Genomic DNA, 18,990 nt, shown 5'->3' with positions numbered 1-18,990 from the left:
GAAAACTAAAAGTCACTCAGTATCTCAAACCACCATGAATGACTTCTCAAACAGGATGTGAACAGTTTGCCATTGCAATATCCAACCTGCTCATGTGGGGGTGACCGAAACTCTTTGGTCTTCTTGGCAGTGACGGCGGCCGACATGTCGAACGCCAGCATCAGCTCATTGTAGCGGAACTTCTGGTTGAACTGCAGCTTGGACACGAAGCTGTCGGAGAAGGAGACGATGGCCTCGATGCGCTGCTTCAGCTCACAGTCACAGAAGTAGTGCAGCAGCTCACACATCTGGAAAAAAAGATATCCGTTCAGCAAGAAGGTCACCGTTTATCTCTCTCTCTGTCTGTGTTGTTCAATATGGTTTTTAAGTGAGATCATTTTCATATTAACTGATTTTTAAACATTAAAGAGATAAACCTCACATATTATTCTCCTTTCCAAGAGATTATCTGCCTCTATCTTCATATTGCAAAGATTGTAGCTGTCTCCAGCATTTTTTCATTAACAGGAACATTAGTATTCATCCACCGCCTTATTTTGCTCTCATGCAGTCACTTCTCAGTGAGATAAATCAGAAAAACTTTGAATGGCTGACAAATGAGGAATTCTAGTGCCGAATCGGAGAAGTTTTTTAAAATCGTATTAATGCAACGATTTCACATTTAATCCCTGGAATGTTTGTGCGTGTTTGTGTGATCATGTTCATCACCTGGCGCTTGACGGACTCGGGCAGCGACTTCTCCAGCAGACTTTTAACTTGCGGTTTACTCTCTTTTGTCTCCTCCTCTCCCGCCTCCACAGCCTTCTCCTCATTCTTGCTCACATCCTCCTTTTCCCCTATCACGGCCACCTCGTCGCCCTTGGTTTCCTCTCCCTCCTGGGTCTCCCCGAACACGTTGGGGTCAATCAGGAGGAGGATAATTCTCACCTCCTCACTGGTCAAGACTCCCATGGTTAGCAGCGTTCCAATCAGCTTCAGGATGGGGACAAAATGGTACTCCACGCTGCCGCCTACCGGGTCTCGGATGTGCGTGCCGCCGCCCTGCACAGCCTCAGAGAGCATGCTGATGGCCTTCTCCTTCAGGCTGCCCAGAGGGATCTGGGGGCTGTAAAGGTGCTGGTGGCGCTTCGTGTCGATGATGCCGACGGCGGAGAAGTTGACCCGAGGTTTGAGGGAGGTGCTCAGGCCCACACCCGGCAGCGAGTGCCGCTTGGACTCATCGGGGAACAGTTTGATGGAGCGAGTGTCGTCCGTCACAGGGATGATGAACTCGTTATTCATCATTAGGCGAGCCTCCTTTGCCGTCTCAAGATGGATGCTGGCAATAAGAAGAAGAATCTGTTCAATCATTGTCGGGAGGTATTGGCCATTACACTTGTCAGGAAATGTTGTATTCTAGGCGTATAAATATATTTCCCTGTGTGGTATAATTGTGCAATTTGCAAGATGTTATAGCGCCACAGCACAAAATTACCTCAATATATCTGTGGGAGGTGACAGGGTAGTTGATCTATAGCAGTGAGTCGGCAATTACTTGACTATATGCTGAGATGCTGAGTTCTAAAAATGCATTGTGGATTATAATCGCAGCTGAAAGCAACACTCCCACGTCCATGGATGTTAACCCCCTCCACTTGAAACTGCATGTTCAATGTTAATGGAGGGTAAGTGTCTTGAAAGTAGCAGGTGCAATTTGTAATATATGATTTAATCCAATGATGTGTCTCTGTGGTTAATTGACACTATGTGAAAAAACTGAGAATACATCATATTAAAACATTATTAAAATGTATTCTGACATATTAACATGGTGGTTTTGTGTTTTTAACAATGATGCTGCTGCAGATGATGTTATAATACATTCCAATTATTTGTATTGTTCATCATCAAATTGTTTTTTCCAGAAAATAAAGGCTACAGCATTGTAGAGCTTTTCCGTATCACTGCAAACAGCATTATATTATATTTACGACTACAATTTCTACTTTTCCATTTCTCAAATGCAGAGAAAAAAGACAATTTCCCAAACTGCAGGAATTGTAGAAGAATAAATCACACAACAATCATATCTGATGAGTCATGACTTTAAATCTAACACAAATGCAAATACCACACCTGATTAGTACATTGTAGAAGCCCTCTCTCAGCATGCCGGAGAGGTACTGGTTGTCGATGGTGTTGAGGAGCTGCGATTGGTCCAAGTGACTGCAGAGGGCGTGGGCAACGCGGGTGTTCCCCAGGGCACAGAGGGCGCAGTACAGCTTCAGTGTGTGGTAGTGGAACTTTCTCAGGTCTTCAAGTTCAGATAACTCCAGGATGTCCAAACACCTACAAGAGAGCAGGAACCTTCATATACCAGGTGGCAAACTAGACGTTTATTGTTTTACCGATTTACGATATGACAATACATGCTTGAGATGATGTACCAGCTGCACACTTTGTTAACTGTCCCTTCTCATGTTTCTTAATGCATGAGGTCACCCTCAGGCCAGTATCAGATAAAGGTTTGATACAGTTTGATAAAGTTTAGACAAAAAATATTTATCCAAATATAGTTGACAAAACAATCTTAACTGAAAGCCTCTCATCTTTTTCATTCATAATCAAGCATGTTATCCATATCACAAGATGAAGAATAAATTCCTTAAATTCTGGCGTAGTGCTTTTTACTAAACATACATATCAAACACACCACTGTAAGCGCCAGAACGTATGGGTAATCGTGTGAGACAAAGACTGTTAATCATTTACGAAGGTGTTACTACATGTGATTGACTAGATATTCAAAGAATCATGGCTCTTGTATGACTAAGTTTGTTTTCTTCTCAATGATTTAAACAACTATGGGGGACTAAAAATGTCTTAAGTATAAATAAATAAATGTATAAATATATACAGGAATAACTCAATAAATGCTTAAATAAATGTATAACTAGATACAGGAATGAATAAATAAATGCTTAAATAAATTTATAAATAAATAAATACTAGAATAAATAAATACAGGAATAAATAAATGTATAAATAAATAAATACAGGAATAAATAAATATAAGTTATACCGAAACAGGACATCATTAAATAAACTATTTCTACATTTCTTCATTTATTTATGTCTCTATTTATGGGTCCACATGTATTTCTGCATTTATTTATTTATACTTAAGACATTTTAAGTCCTCCATAAACAACAACAATGTGGGCCTGAACCAGTCATAGACAGCAGGCGTAGATGTATGCAGATACAGCTGGAAGTCTACATCACATCTTCGCTGCACACCTGTTCTCTTCAGGAATATGTACGGCCAGCATCTCCAGCGGTTCCAGACACTGGACCACCCAGCCATGCCTCTCGCTGACCCGAGCAGTTTCCACGTGGAGGAAGGTGTTCGGCATCCGGCTCCACAGCACCGCCACGATGGTCTGCACGTCCAGACGTGGCGGGCACTGCGGCACCGGATTCCTGTGCTCACTCTTAAATATGGCAGACGAGAGCGGCATCGCATCCTGGGAGCAAAGAAACAACACTGTGTTTAACTCGTTGATGGACCATGTGCTTGTGGTTTTAATATTACAACTTCTCGAATAAATATGTTGATTCTAAAAACACTTCTCATGCATTAAAACAAAAAAGTGAACAATGGCAGTCGTAAATTAGGAAGACTAAAATGGTTTGAACCTTTCTACTTGTTCTGGCAACACAAACATATCCACTACACCACATTGTGACCAAGCATTGCAAATCGTTGGATTTGAAAAGAGACAAACCTTGATCTTGACAAATTCAAACTGGAAGAGGTTTGCACTGGTGGGGCGTACAAACACAGCTGGGAATAGCTTAGTATTTGGCTCCACCTATTAATTAAAAAAGCTCAGTCATCAACATTATCGATTTAATCATTTAGATAAACAGGATTTAAAAATGCACCAAAAAGGAAACAAAATCAGATCCGTCCTGAACAAAGCCCTGAGAGGAATAAAAGCTCTTATGTCAGGTCACGGCAGATCTGATGCTCAGCGTTCTGCTCTTTCTAGTGTCAGGAGGCTTTAACCAAGTCTCAGCTCATGGATTAGCTGGCATGGTATCAGTTGGTGTACTGATGATGTCATGATGAGACAAATGACGAGTACAAAGAGAGGTGAAAAAACTGAAGCCATCGCAAGACAAGAAGTTTTTCATCAAGTTCATATCAAGGGAAAAAAAGTTTTAAAAAACAGGGTGGCAATAACAGACGCAGTAACATTCATGGTCTAGTCAGCTATTCAGTATGAGTCGTAAAAACTTGAGATTAGAGAGGCGAGATGAGGATTAGCGAGCAGATGTCTTCCTGTGTCAAGTATCTTGAACGCAGATGAGAATTAAATTCCCAACAGCCTTTCTGCAGGTGTAATCTACTGTGATGCCAATTAGTTTACTTCACAGCACCTGACGGGAAGATAGAAGGGAAGACACTTTAGTAATTGCGGCAATAGAAATAGATGATGGCCATTATCCCCAAACTTTATTACGACAAAAACACTCAGAAGTTCTTAATCTCTGGTTTCAATAATAATAATCCTTTTCTCCGGACAGATAGGACATTAACAAATCGATGCCAACTTTACGTAATACAGAGGAGAAATACTGCATATTTACCACCAAAGAGAGAAATAATGATGTGTCTATGAAGTTTATGAAGTTCATAAGACAGACTGTCCTAGTGAGTTAGTCCTCTGCACCCTACTACCGTGCCTTTGTCCTTATTCACCTGATACGTGGTGGACAGCTCCTTGCCATTGGCAGTGAAGGAGACGAGGCCAGTGGCCAGGTCGATCAGGCAGCCGATCTCCAGGTCGGAGTTGGAGCGGCTGGAGGAAGACATGCCGACTGCGTCCGCTCCACACACCATGTAGCAGTTGCTCCTCTGGACACTGAGGCAACAGCAGACAATGAACATGAACTACCACAGGACAGCAACAATTATAGAAAAATAACTAATAGGTGGGCAATGTGTTTTGATGATGTGTGTCACTCCAAGTTCAATAAAGGCTCATGGGTAATTTACAAGTGTAAGCTTTCCATACTGGTTCAAATGTGTCAGTCATTTCTTAAAATATGTATGGGATTGACTGATGATGATTTAGGTATTGTGTGTTTTTGTTGGTATCATAATGCTGCCAGGTCATCTGGACTCTATCTTTACCTCAAAGAACTGTAATGGAAAGAAAGTCTTAGAATCTCATCATTTTAGTTTTCTTCCTTTCCACCAGTCAAGAGACAACATTATTATTATTATTATTATTAACTAGCTTGTGAAACTTTGTGTTGTTTCAAACGTTACCATTGGTAGAGCTTGCTCATGTACATTATTCTGCTATACGAACAGAGCCTGTGAAATATTATAAGTTATTGTCCAAAGAGCTTTTGCCTTTTGATGATATGCTTTCCATCGACACGTTTCAGCCTCTTACACTTCTTAAACAGAGAGCGCTACCCTACAATGATGGAGGAACTTAATGAATTCTACTTTCAACTTGTCTTTTAGCATAACTACACAATGAGGAAAGTGTTGCAAATGAATGGAAAATGTAGTGTAAAAAAACGCTAAAATGGGCATTCATTTCTGAAAACACATTTCACAGAATGTCCTTAGGGGCTCTGTGCAGAGCAGGAGTCACACTGTGGCCCTCAAACAACTTTGTGTGAACAACAATGAATGATATTCCTTTAATTACTACATGTTTCATATTCTCGACCGGGTAAATCAGCTCTCCATGTCAACATTACAGCTCTGTCTGTTTCATTACATCCTATTCACTCCAGGTCAAAGAGGCGGGGAGCTTGCCTCTCATGGACTCGGCCCCTCTCGTCTCCCAGGGTGACGGTGACTGTCCGGGTCTTGTTGAGGCTGAAGTTCTTGCTGTAGTAATGATAGTCCGGTGTTACCCAGCCAACCCACACTGACGCAGGGTCTTGTCCAGCAAACACTCTCACAGAGTGGTAGTACTGCCGTAGAAAACAGCACAAAAGGTTACGCATGGCAAACAGAGGGAAGAAAAACAATCAGATTTGTCTCTTTGAATATAAGTTGACTTACAGTTGAGATGCTTCCGTAGTCAACAGTTCCATCTTCTTTTGGAGGATGACTGCAGAGACAGAAAAGACAGGTTTTGAGAAAATGGAGATCTTTCTTTCCCTTTTTACCTTCGCATTGAAAATGCCGGAAGGTTATGTTTTGATCGCCGTGTATTTATTTATTTATTTGTATGCGTGTTATTCGCAAAACTCAAAAAGTATTGAACCGAATCGCATGAAATTTGGTGGGATGATTGTTTATTATCCGGGGACCAGTTGATGAGATTTTGGGATCGATCGGGTCAAAGGTCAAAGGTCATGAACAGGTCAAAATCTTTCGCAGAACTCAAAAAGTATTGAACCGAATCGCATGAAATTTGGTGGGATGATTGTTTATTATCCGGGGACCAGTTGATTAGATTTTGGGATCGATCGGGTCAAAGGTCAAGGTCAAAGGTCATGAACAGGTCAAAATGTTCTTGAATCGCATGAAATTTGGTGGGATAATTGGTTATTATCCGGGGACCATTTGATTAGATTTTGGGATCAATCGGGTCAAAGGTCAAGGTCATGGAAAGGTCAAACTCTTTTTTTACCAGAGCACGATACATTTTTGTCCAATTGGCATGCAACTAATGCCAAAATGTTCATAATTCAATGCCCAATCTTGTGATATGCGAAGGTATGCGCTCTACCGAGTGCCCATTCTAGTTTTGTATTGCATTTGCACTCTAGGCCAAAGGACCACTAAAGGAACTTGGCGCTTCCAGTGTCCATGTCAAAGTTTGGGCTGAACCCCAAATGGCTCCTGCATTGAGCAGGTGGCAACTTGGTGCATGAAGACATGTGTAGACTTGTATTTTTAAAGCACTTTGAGTGGTCGGCAGTCTAGAGAGGCAATCATAGTGATCCATCTGAAATCTGCTTGGAGAACAGTCAAACAAGTCCACTGCCGTCCCTTCAAAATGATATTATCTCTTTGAATCTCAACAACACTCTCCAGTGTCGTGGTGACGTCTGACCTGAGTTTCAGGGAGTCCTCCAGTATCTTGTCTGCCGAGTAGAACTCCACAGGCATGCTCATTCTGCAGTAGGTCATGTCACTGTTGCTGTTCTGCGTGCCAAACGTCCTGTGGGTGACCTTGAGGCAGGGAGGGCTGTCCACCGTTCCGTCAATCCTTGTCACCTGAGGAGTTAAGAGTCAGAGGGGGGGGGGGGGGGATGAACATCCAAAGGAGGACAATGACACACATCATCGATATGTCCGTCAACTCCGGCAGCACTGTTTAATGTACCTACAGAGCAAGTTAGATACTGGCCACACACTTAATCACTGGTTATTAAAGCAGTTCACGTCTAAAAAGGACAAACCCAACAGCAACAATACTAATAACGAAAATGCTTTTTCACCTCGATATGCATGTGATCCTGGGGTATGTTGACAAAGGTGGGAAGACGCTTGCTGAACCACATGGTGATGTCTCTGTTCATGTTGACGCCGAAGGGCTCGAAGCCTTCCTGGAGACCACACATGGTGTAGTACTTAAAAGTGCTGGCGTCCTTGCCCAGGTTCATATGTCCAATCTGAGACATGCCGATGCTGCACACAGGGATGAAACCTGGTGGACAGTTAAGGGACATTGGTGGGTTTGTCGGGCCAATATTGGTTTATCCTAAAGTATGACATATTATCCAGTCATGCCATCCCTTGTTGCAATGTAAGGGGGTCCTTCCCTGAACAAACTTGGAAAACCTTTCTTTGCACATTTATAAATAAAAATAACTCAGATGTTTCAATACCACAACAAATCTGTGATTTGTCTTTGTGCCATCAAGAGCGAGACATAATTAGTCCAGTGAATTTATAACTCTTGGGAAAAACTTGATTTTAGCGCACACAATTTGACTAAAATGCACACCTTTACGAGACTTCAAAAATCCTATCATACTGTCCTGTGTGTAAAATGTCAAAACAACAGAACCCATCATACTAACAATACATACAACTATGAGAATGTATTTGAACCATTTGACTTTATTCCTATGTGACTCTCTCTATCTTCATTGGTTCATTTACAGAGTCATGAATCAAAGTCTCAATGGACTTCATTAGGTTGCATCTTGATTAACATTTTGTAGCATTTTTAGTTTTTCCTCATACCAAACCGACCCAGTCCTACCTCCAGAGATACAACACACACAGAATACATTAATAAATTGGCTCTAAAGTTCACTGGGTAATGGAGCCCTCACCGTCCTCCGTCTCAAAGTCAGTGAAGCAAAGCTCGGAGCCCTTGCTGGTGATCAGGAGCTCTCCGTTCAGGGTGAAGATCATGGACTTGTCCTCCATATTGATCATGCAACCGACCACGTCGCCCTTTTTCCAAGGTTGCCCAAAGTAGCGGCTGCCGGCGTGCATACGTCGACCCTTAAAAAAGACAATGCTTGTATCACATGATCACCAATAACTCATAAATTAATGAATCAACTGTAATATCTTGACAATTTATTTTTTAAACAAAGGAAACAAGAAATCAACAATGTATGTTTTTCTTCACCAACATTTAAAATATATTTCCTTTCATACTAATCCATCATTAGTGTTGCAGAGTCCATAACATCCTAACAGAGCGTGTTTACCTTGTATCCGTCAAAGACGAAGGCCTGGTCGTCTATTCCTAGTTCCACATCGGGCCTGCAGCCTGGTCTGGCCCAGCCAACCCTCATATCACCTCCACTCAGTGCCTCGAACTCAAAGTACCACTTTCCCGTCTTCACTGCGTACGTCTGCTCCACACGGAAGAAGCGGATGGTGTCGATGCTCTGATCATCAACCATGTGCAGGGCTACGACAGGAACAAGTGATGCTTGTACTTTACTGTGTATGGATTTAAAAATACCATTATACAATAACATTTACGGATTTTGTTGCTTCAAAATAAAAGCTTTGAAATTGTTTACTTATACTTCAACGAGGAGGAGAAAGCAGCAAAAACAGGGTACAAAACTTGTGTTGTGACAAAGTTATGCAAATGAAATGTCTTCATCCAATGTTTCATAGCCGGTTCTCTTGACCATGAAATAATATGATCATTAACCATTCAGTCAGGTGACATTGAAGTGTGGACACACACGTGTGAACACAGCTGAGTTTAGATCTGGTGCATTACCATAGTTGTTTTAATTAAAAACATTATGAGCCAAATATCTGATTGTGAATACTATATGCCTATTTAAGTTAATACTGAAGTTGTATGTGATGTAGGATTTGGATGAAATTCTGCATATCAGCACTTTGGAAATGCTGACTATAATAATAATAATAATAATAATGCTTTACAGTACCTTTTGAAATGAATGTATTCAGGTTTAATGGACCAAACACATTCAATTGTTTTAAATAGCACATGGCCCTCTATATTTTTTTAACCAAAAAAAAAGGATTTTTAAGAGTTTTGTAATTCAGCTATGTCAGCAATATGGTCTCACCCTCCTGGTCTGGGGGGTCGATGTCATATCCATATCCAACCATGGTCCTGATGGCCTCTCTCAGACTGTCTCTGTTAGATTTCTTAGTGCGCTCGTCTAGAAAAGCATATGGCACCAAGCGGGGATTACGCCTGCACTTCAAATCCTGACACAAAAAATAAAAACATGTAAGTAAGAGAAAGACGAGCATAACATACAAATAACACTGTTTCAGCAAAATTCTTCAACTACACTGTAGTTCTGGATGTAAAGAGTGCTGACTGTTACCTGCTGGATGCCATAGGTCCATCCTTGTTTGATTCTGTCTTTGGCCCACACGTTGTGTGCATTCTCGGCTAGTTTATCAACTAGAACCTCCTGACCTGCAGTCAGTTTCACGTCAGAGAGATCAAGCGGCGCAGGCTTATAACCATTAGCCATCACGTAGCTGCAGAAGAAACATTACAAAATGAATAAATCATTCTCCCATTTGCCTGAACATTAACAGTCAAACTAATCACATTTTGTTTTCATCTTTAGTGCCAAAACCAATGTATAACAATCATGAATTATAGCGTGAATGCAAGCAAATAACTATTCAGAATTATGTTTTAAATCAATACAATAAATATAGCCAATATTAAATAAATAACAAATATTTGACAACATATTTTCCATGTGCTTCAGATATTTGCCCTTACAGATTGAGTGTATTAATGTCTTACAGAAGTACAACTGTTATAAATGTGAGTAAATCCTATTGTTACGGGGATAAACCATGACATCTAAATGACTTGGACATGATGATAGCATGTTACCCCACAGCAAAATGCATCATATCTGTTTCCAGGATGTCATGAGTAAAAAAAAAAAAGTGCTAACTTACTCTCTGGGAAGTTTGATTTTCTTCAGATCGTCCGCAGCGTTAACATAGACCTGAGCAACATGGCATCCGAGAGCCAACAGCGTCCTGAGGATAAACGAGGCATAAAGAAAGAGTGATAAAGACCATAATCAAGCCCCATTACTCTTTGTTAGATGTTTCAACCATACACCATCATAATCCATTGAGACTCCTACATTTGACCACAGCTATTGACAAGCAATAGTTGATCTGCAAGTAGTAGCTGGATATGGCTGTGTGGATACATGGCAGTTATTGAGCCAAGCCAGATGTTGTTACAGAGGTGACTCAGTCAAATAAGCTTTGGACCAAAGGATTCTTAAAAATCAATACTGGAATTCACTGAGGAGATGCAAGTCATTACAGGCACCGTTTTAATTTGTTTCTGCGCAGCATTCAGCAAAGAGCAGAGGCAAATCCATGAATAGATAATTGGATCATTTAGCCAACCGCTCGGCCTTACTTAAGTGTTTCACTCGACATCTGCACGTTGTAGTTCCTTTCAGTTTCAGGCAGCTTTCCGAAATCCACAAGGCAAGGATGCTGCCTCTTGTTGTCGTCCCGAACCTGAGGAGAATGGGGTTGGGTGTCATCACTGTTTGATTCATGTCACAGAAACAAATGAACATTCTCTTGTTCTCTTGTTTTTGTTCCTGTCCATCCTGAACTGCAAACATATGAGTACATCTGGCTCAGTGTACAGAAAAAAAAAAAAAAACTGGACTGCAGTTGAATATATCTGAAGTAGAAGTTGACATGTGCATTGTTGTTTCTTTGCACTTTGATTAATAAAAAAACCTCAGGTGCTTTTGAATGAAGCAGATATAAGACTTATTCAGCTCAGAGGAGAGTCACAGCGGCGAGAGGCTGTGATGCAGACGCGTAAAAGTCTCAACAACATGCCGCCAGTGACTCTTTCTCTGAGAATATGTTGTTATTTAAAGTTTTGAACAGAATTTAGGTGAACTAAATGTCTATGCAATACACAGTGAGGTCAAGCACTATATATATATAGATATAGATATAAAACAATGAAGGCGTATCCAACTTTGTTATCATTCTGCTCGCCAAGTATCTGCTGCTTTGAAGAGGCTTCTGCTTTGGAGTCAATCAATGTTACTTTGAGGCTTGTCACGGGACAATGTAAAACCAAGCAGCTGGACCTAAACCGTGTCCTTAATGACAATAATAAATGAGGTAACCCTCAGAGTGGAGCTTTCTCTCATCTCATGAGGATGTCCTACACTCAGAAGGTCAGACTCTCATTACATTTGTGTGAGATTATTCTGCGATAGCCATCGCAGTACAAAAGAGAGGCGTTCAGACTTCTTACAAACCACTCAGCAGTGAGCAGGGAGACGGACACATGGAGAACAACTGTGGAGGCCAGAGGCATTAAAACATCTTTAGACGTTATTAACTGCTGTTACCCACTTAAACAAGACTCCCAACTGAAAGATGACCAACTAGAATGTACTGACTACATCTGTCACCAGTACTGGCTACTTGTGGTCCTGTTTAGTGTTATAACTTTAGTGTTATTGCAGCTTTACATTTGGGGGAGGTTTATTTTATTTTTTTAGAGGGATTACTCTTTTCTTTATGTTAGAAAATAAACAACTTGGATAATGAAATAAATACAACGTAAAACAATTCAAATACCCTCTCAAGTGGTAGGCTAACCTTGTATCTGTCATTTTTTTAACCAGCTCTTTTGCATTTTTTCCTCCAGTTTTTATTGGGAGAACCATTTGAAGCTGCGTTTGCGACAAGAGGACCTCCACCTCTGTAAACGGTGCTAGTTGTTCTTACAGCAGGAAACATGCCTTCCTTTGCACATGTGGGGATAAAAAACCATGGCCAGAAAGCGGGTATCTTTAATACAAAAAATGTTAAGGATGAAGAAACCTTTTCTTTTTGTAAATTCATGAAAATTCAGATTTGATTTTTTCCATTGTCAAAAAAATTAACAAAAACTAAATGAGTCATTTTGCTTTGAATACGTGAGAATATAATGTTCATTCATGTCCACTCTTAGTGAAGGATTTGATTATTTCTGACACAGTTTACAAACAGGCCCACATCAGTAAGTTGAAGTAGTAGCTAGACCCAAACTGGTGCCATGTCCTTCAAAAGGACCGAGGTAGACTAGCCATTAGCCTGCTTTTTGCTGGAAACTTCTCAGGTTGACCTTTGCCACCCGCCCTCTACAAATACACCCCGTGTGTTTTTGTGCACTGAATGTGACGCTGGATAGCTTCACCTTGCCATAGGTCCATCCCAGCTCAATCTTGTTCATCCCCCACAGCTCGTGGATGTTTTCTGCCAGTTTGTCCCGGACGTTGTCCAGGTGAGGAGGAAGGACAATCTGCACAGAGAGAAGGGGAACAGATGGTACAGTTGCTTTATAAAAAAAGACGCCAATGGGCCAGCAAATGAAGATTGTTGTCATTTGTTTTCTCCTGGCTGGGCAGCTGTGAGCGTCCTGTGGATTGTAGGAACATTCACATTATGTTGTCTATACAGTGGTATCAACTCAGCAACTCAGCCCTGAACTGTATGATATAACAGCTGTGTAACACAAACTGAATTAATCTCCAATGAGAGACTCACGAAACTTCTATAAGGCTTCAAAACAAATGTATACGATTTGATTCATCATATACATTCATCTTGAATTTACTGATGCAAAAGTATTTCCTTGAGGATGCGAAGCTCACCTGGCTGGTGTCGACTGGAGTGGGGATGAAGGAGGCCTGAGAGAGAAACTTGGTGGTTCCCAGCAGGTCACGGACCCCGTCGTGGTCCCTCTTGTAATCCTTCACAGGCTCGACATGCATCTTCTCTTTGGGCAACAGCGCCTCATAGCACGGAGAGTAACCACCGGGTGGCAGGAACTTGAAATCTCCATGGCGTCCACCCAACAGGTAACGGACCCTGAGATGAGAAGTGACATAACATTGCATTATGTAATCATATTCAGACTATTAACTTAATCATGGGTATTTTAAATTGTTTATTTACTATTTAGTTCAAATCATTTTGAATTTCGGAACACAAGAGCTGCAGTCTATTCAATGTGTTGTCAATATTTCTGCCAGTTAATTTTGTATTTAGTAACACCTGGAATACATATAATTTAGTAACACCAAGTATTAATATAATTAAAGTTGTAAGAAGATTATGGCTTAAGGGTAGTTGTTTGTGTGGATCCCTAACAGGAGGCCAATTCAGTAATCTTGTAATTTAAAACTAAACAATTGCTTCATATAATAAACAGTCATAGGCCGACAACCTGTAATTGCATCCCAAGAATAAAAACAGCACCAGAAAGGGAAAATAGTCATTCTACGGGGATTGCCTGTGATCTCATTTCCCATTTATAAATGCAGAGTCTTACTTGACACCTGCAGAGAAGCTGACGACGGGGAAGAAGAATCCTTCAGTGTTAAAGTCCTCGAACATGCCCTGGACAGGCTGCCCGTTGATCCTGAAGGACATGCTGGGAGCGCCCAAATCCAGACAGCAGCTGACCACATCGTCTGAGTTCAGCAGGTGCTGGTTAACGGAGGCCACGGCCCTCGGGATTCGGCCTAGACAACATTGGGCAGAGACCGAGAGAGAGGATGCAGGGCTGTTACACCAGCACTTTCATTGCGAATGTAGGGCAGAATGATGGGAAAGGGGGAGAGAGGGGAGCAGTGAGGTGGAGGGGTGGGTGCTTTGAAAGGGATGACACAAAATGGTTGAGGGGAGGTGATGGATCTTCTTCTTTTTTCAAGGAAAAGAGGTGGAAAATGCAGTAAGGTGTTACGCGTTTAGTGTGAGAGCTGAGCATAGGGGGCATTTAAGGACTCAAAACCTGAAAACAAGGCCACAGTTGGCTCAATGAATGCACACAGTCATGTTATTTTATTATCGAGAGAGAAGATGTATGCCTATCTTGAACTGGCCTTCACCTTTGCGGTGCGAGCAGCTTTAAGATGTTCATGAGATATAAAGTCCTGAGGGAAGGTCTACGGTGGAAGTTTTCATGGCGGGATGTTATATTGCTGTCAGTGTCATGGTGAATGAAGAGGGAAACCTAGAGCGACAGTGGGCTTCTGCATTTCTCACAGTAAGTTATTTCAAGGCAAATTCCTTCCAAATCCACAAGACCTTACTTTTGTATTGCACACCATGATTTGCGATTATGTCATCGTAATGGTGCAATTTAACAAAGAAATATATTCTACAGAATAGATCCAAGTCAAATGTAACTGAACAGTTTGTATTTTACTTGTATTTGCTGGTTTTGAAAACTTCAAATAAAAGGCTTCAGTTTACTGCTTTACAAGTTTAAAGCCCTTAAAGGTTATTTAACCCTTGTGTTGCCTTCGGGTCATTTTGACCCGAATCAATATTACACCCTCCTGCCGCCTTCGGGTTAATTTGACCCCATTCAATGTTTAATGTCGGTGTTCTTTCGGTAGTCAACAAACAAACATAAAGTGCCTCACACTTAAACTTGGAAAACAATATTAATTCTAATAATTTTCTGGAGGTTTTAATTGCTGGCGTCAAATTGAACCCAAAGGGTAAAATATGTTAGTAAATATAAAGGTAACAGGAGGGTGAAACATCGAATCGGGTCAAAATGACCCAAAGGCGGGGGGAGGGTTAAATATTTAATCGGGTCAAAATGACCCGAAGGCAACACAAAGGTTAAAATAATAAATTTTTCTCTCTCACATTAAATTTGGTAAAAAATCATCTTACAATTACATTTATGCTGAACAGCTGGATTTCTATGAGCCCGGCAATGGTACTGGCCTTAAATAAGATGCCTACCTGACCAGAGATGAAGTCCATCAAAGCTGTAAGAGTACAGGTCGTCCCCGACACCATTGCCACCCCATCCTTCTCCTCCACCGGGGTACGGCGCGTAGCCTTTTGTGTTGGCCCAGCCTACCCTCAGGTGAGTCGGCTGGCCAGTTAAAAAGTGGTCCACCTGGTCGATCACCAGCTCAAAATACCACTTCTTATACTGAGCTGAACCTTCAGCCACACCCAGGAAAATGTTCGGCCTCATACTGAAGGTGATAAGAGAGGAAGAAGCTTCTGTGATGTAAAGCGTCAAAATATAAAAGCACTCAATCATTCTGTTGAACCCCTAAAGCCACACGTTCAGATTCAGCACCACGTAGTGGCCCAAGATGTCTTCCCATCAACCAATCACCTTTCACATCAGAAGATATTTAGGCAATAAGACATAACATCTGTATCACATTTCAACCAGCTACCATGAGGACATTAAAAATAAGTTTGAACCCATAAACACTCATTCACAAGTTGGTGACTAAACCATGAAGAGGTTTTTCTCTTTCTTTACCTCTGAACATCGTTAACGAGTCGAGTCTGAAGCAGCAGGTCCCTCTTGGGAAGCAGGTTGTCACAGATCAGATTCTGGTTGGCTCTCACTGCCACGCCGTTACAAACGCAGAGGCAACACAAGACATCCAGAATCTGAGAGAGAGAAAACAAAAAGATATGATACTTATGCCGGCTATTATTACACAAATGTAAAAGACAGTGCAATCACACACTATGATATCGAAAAACGAACACCTTATCTCTCAGTTAAATGATCAGTTGTTTGGTCAGATTCTCTGAAAGCTGCTCTGCTTGTAGCATTATGCACATTGTATACACAACCATGGACCTCCACCTGACAGATGCTGTTTACAAGGATACCGGTTCATGCAACAAGTCCTCCTTCAATAGACCCTATAAACTGTGATATTTGAATACTGCATATAAAACACATGGTAGGAATGTCAAATATTAAATTGTCTAGCTTAAGTTTTGCTCAACAGTGATTGAAGTTTTATGAACGGATGATATGCAACTACTTTCACAGGCTCAAATGCCTTTGTACAGTTAAGTTTTGTTGTTAAAAAGAAGGATTTGGAGGCTGGGATAAAGATTATGTCCGGTAGGCTACGACTATGCTATTACTTACAGTCAAAGTCTGTTTTGTCCAATCACAACACACTTGAATTTTCATATACTCAAAAGAGAATAATGACAATATAAAATAGGTTTCAATTAAGTAGACATCACGAGTAAGCTCATGTAGACATTTGTATTCTTCAGCTTGTTATTTCATTTCTTGATTAACAAGGAGAAGATGAAGTACGTTTTGTATTTCTGTGAAGGAATTAGTTGACTTATTCCTTCACAGAAATACATATGTTACATTGTCATTTCTGGCCATGTTAGCGGTGGTTGAAAGTGGTCCTAAGTATTGAACTGGAGTGAAATATCTGAGTAATGCAGTAGCATGACATTTGTCAGCAAATAACCTGACCTGCATGTGTTTGGACTGTAGGAGGAAGCCTGAGAATCGAGTGAAAACCCATGTTGACACAAGGAGAACATGCTAGAGTAACTCGCATTAGCATGTTAGCATCTGGTTAGATCAAATGCCTGGTAACTGTAGGCACATTAACACGCTAACATTAGCATCCAGTTCAAAGCACAGCTGAGACTAATGAATGCTGAGCCAAGTGTTTGTCATTAAAAATAACCACAAGTATGTTTGTTATGTTCTTCAGTGCCTATATTGGCTGTATTTTATTTATTTTTTAATATTGGTCCTATGCCGCTACGAGAGTAGGTAAACATTGTGTATTACAGGTTTAAACCAAGAGGCGAAAATCAATCGTTGAAACCAATCACATCCAGTCTAAAACACCGTTAGCTGATATTTCGGCTGCTGCGTACATATTTCTGCCCACCTTGTGGTTGCGTCCATGCTTGTAGAGCAGCGAGATGATGGATTTAATGTGACTTTTCTGAATGATGTTCAGAGCCTCTGGACTTTCTAACAAAATACAGTGGAGGACTTCCAGGATCCCTGAGAGGTCAGAACATTATCATTATCAGAACAAATGATCATTCAATCAGACCACATGTTGGCATCAGTCAGTGCGTTTACATGATGGTATAATTCGAATCTTGCTTTAGTCGGACTATGCTATCTTTTGGGGGATCAGCTGTTATCCCAATATACATGGCAGTGAGTAATTCGAATCATTGGCCGAAAGCATGTCATATCCGATACGATAGGCGGCGCTGTTTTCATTACAACTCGTGGTGATACAGCCATTTCCGCTTGACCTCTTCACCACCACCAACAACAACATTTCAAGAAAGATGGCGAACAGAGAGCAAGGCGAAGCTACATCCCTCTACTATTCTTCCATAGGAGTACAGCGAATGCAAATGGCGCTATTGGCTGAGTTGATAACGGAGAGAAGACGCCGTCGCCGAAGGTACACGGAGAATTTAATTTATCGTCTCTTTCGACTTCCGGGTCACGACATGGGAGGGAGGAGGGCGGCGGGATCTCGAGCATGCGCAAAGACGCAAAGTCCAGTTCCTAATCGAATTCACCGTTACATGCCGCGAGAGTCGAATTATCAACTGGATCGGATCGAGCTATCCAGGGGTGTTAATCGGATCGAAGTCGGACCGCACATAGTCCGACAAAGGTGTTTACATGAAACGGATAATTCGATTTCAGTCTGACTAAGCCAATAATTCGATTGCATGTAAACGCTCTGAGTGGAGCAACTCATCTGATACTCATTGTCACCCTAGGAGGGTTTGGTTTTTCCCATAATACCTGATGAAGATTCCAGTCTCTCCAGTTTGCTGACCAACCAGTCCAAGTTCCTGGAGAACTGGGTGCAGTTATTCCTGTTTCCACGAATCAGTGCAGCTGAACAAAAGACAACATTTTCACAAGTTTTCAGGAAATGTGAGCAGCTGAGTGGGACATGATGGATGGACCTGCTCTTGTAAAGCACTTTTCTAGTCTTCCGACCACTCAAAGCACTTTAACACTTATCATCATTCACCCATTCACACCCATTCAGCCACTGATGGGAGATGTTATTTGGGGGTTTAGTGTCTTGCCCAAGGACATATCGGCATGGGCTAGCGGAGCCGGGTATCGAACCACCGATCCTCTGATTGAAGGACGTCCTGCTCACCACTGAGCTCCAGTCGCCCTTTTGAGTTGATGTTCCAGACAGTATGAAAAATAATTCAACCTTTTTTTCTGTGAACTCAATTCATTGTCTGAAATCCTTGGTCCAGAGGGAGGTATTACAATTATTTAAATCTGACATACTGACACCTATTATTATAAACTGAAAGTAAACACATGGCACATAATTTGAAACCGCTGTGAAGTCAGGAGCTCTATGTTCTCCAAAAGGTTGAGGTGTATTCCCTTGTGCTTTTTCTCCACCGTGGTGACATTAAGAAGTCGTCTTATTACTTTACTGTCTCATTTTTCGCCATAACGATTGAGGGACATTAGACTGATAATGCCCGTGAAACAATTTACCGGCACTTTGTGCCTAAGGAATACTGATGGGAGTCTAATCTCTTTTAATTCCGTCTTCGCAGGAAAGCTACCGTTCAATATGACCACATGGATAGAGCCGCGGGGCTGAGGCAAGGATGTTCATTGTGAATGTGGAATTAAAAGTCAGAGACTAAGAAGAGAACCG

The 18,990-nt window shown here is 41.4% G+C and overlaps 1 protein-coding gene across 1 annotated transcript in view; it reads right to left on the bottom strand.

Annotated features, from left to right (window-relative positions):
* The window catches only part of ryr3 (ryanodine receptor 3), a 103,640-nt gene that overhangs the window by 47,499 nt on the left and 37,151 nt on the right, over positions 1-18,990 (bottom strand). The window contains exons 16-38 of the mRNA XM_056428514.1: positions 18,096-18,191; positions 17,206-17,324; positions 15,798-15,931; positions 15,257-15,498; positions 13,827-14,019; positions 13,147-13,363; positions 12,690-12,794; positions 10,890-10,993; positions 10,409-10,492; positions 9,811-9,970; positions 9,544-9,688; positions 8,695-8,900; positions 8,308-8,482; positions 7,465-7,673; positions 7,077-7,240; positions 6,077-6,125; positions 5,825-5,985; positions 4,748-4,910; positions 3,768-3,854; positions 3,280-3,506; positions 2,116-2,328; positions 709-1,318; positions 87-287 (exon numbers count right to left, since the gene is read on the bottom strand). Of these exons, the coding sequence (XP_056284489.1) occupies positions 87-287; positions 709-1,318; positions 2,116-2,328; positions 3,280-3,506; positions 3,768-3,854; positions 4,748-4,910; positions 5,825-5,985; positions 6,077-6,125; positions 7,077-7,240; positions 7,465-7,673; positions 8,308-8,482; positions 8,695-8,900; positions 9,544-9,688; positions 9,811-9,970; positions 10,409-10,492; positions 10,890-10,993; positions 12,690-12,794; positions 13,147-13,363; positions 13,827-14,019; positions 15,257-15,498; positions 15,798-15,931; positions 17,206-17,324; positions 18,096-18,191 (4,064 nt within the window). The remainder of the gene's footprint in view (positions 1-86; positions 288-708; positions 1,319-2,115; positions 2,329-3,279; positions 3,507-3,767; positions 3,855-4,747; positions 4,911-5,824; positions 5,986-6,076; positions 6,126-7,076; positions 7,241-7,464; positions 7,674-8,307; positions 8,483-8,694; positions 8,901-9,543; positions 9,689-9,810; positions 9,971-10,408; positions 10,493-10,889; positions 10,994-12,689; positions 12,795-13,146; positions 13,364-13,826; positions 14,020-15,256; positions 15,499-15,797; positions 15,932-17,205; positions 17,325-18,095; positions 18,192-18,990) is intronic.

The sequence above is a fragment of the Pseudoliparis swirei genome, chromosome 12, assembly GCF_029220125.1.
Source record: "Pseudoliparis swirei isolate HS2019 ecotype Mariana Trench chromosome 12, NWPU_hadal_v1, whole genome shotgun sequence".
Classification (NCBI taxonomy): domain Eukaryota; kingdom Metazoa; phylum Chordata; class Actinopteri; order Perciformes; family Liparidae; genus Pseudoliparis; species Pseudoliparis swirei.
This window is presented reverse-complemented; position numbering and strand designations above follow the sequence as displayed.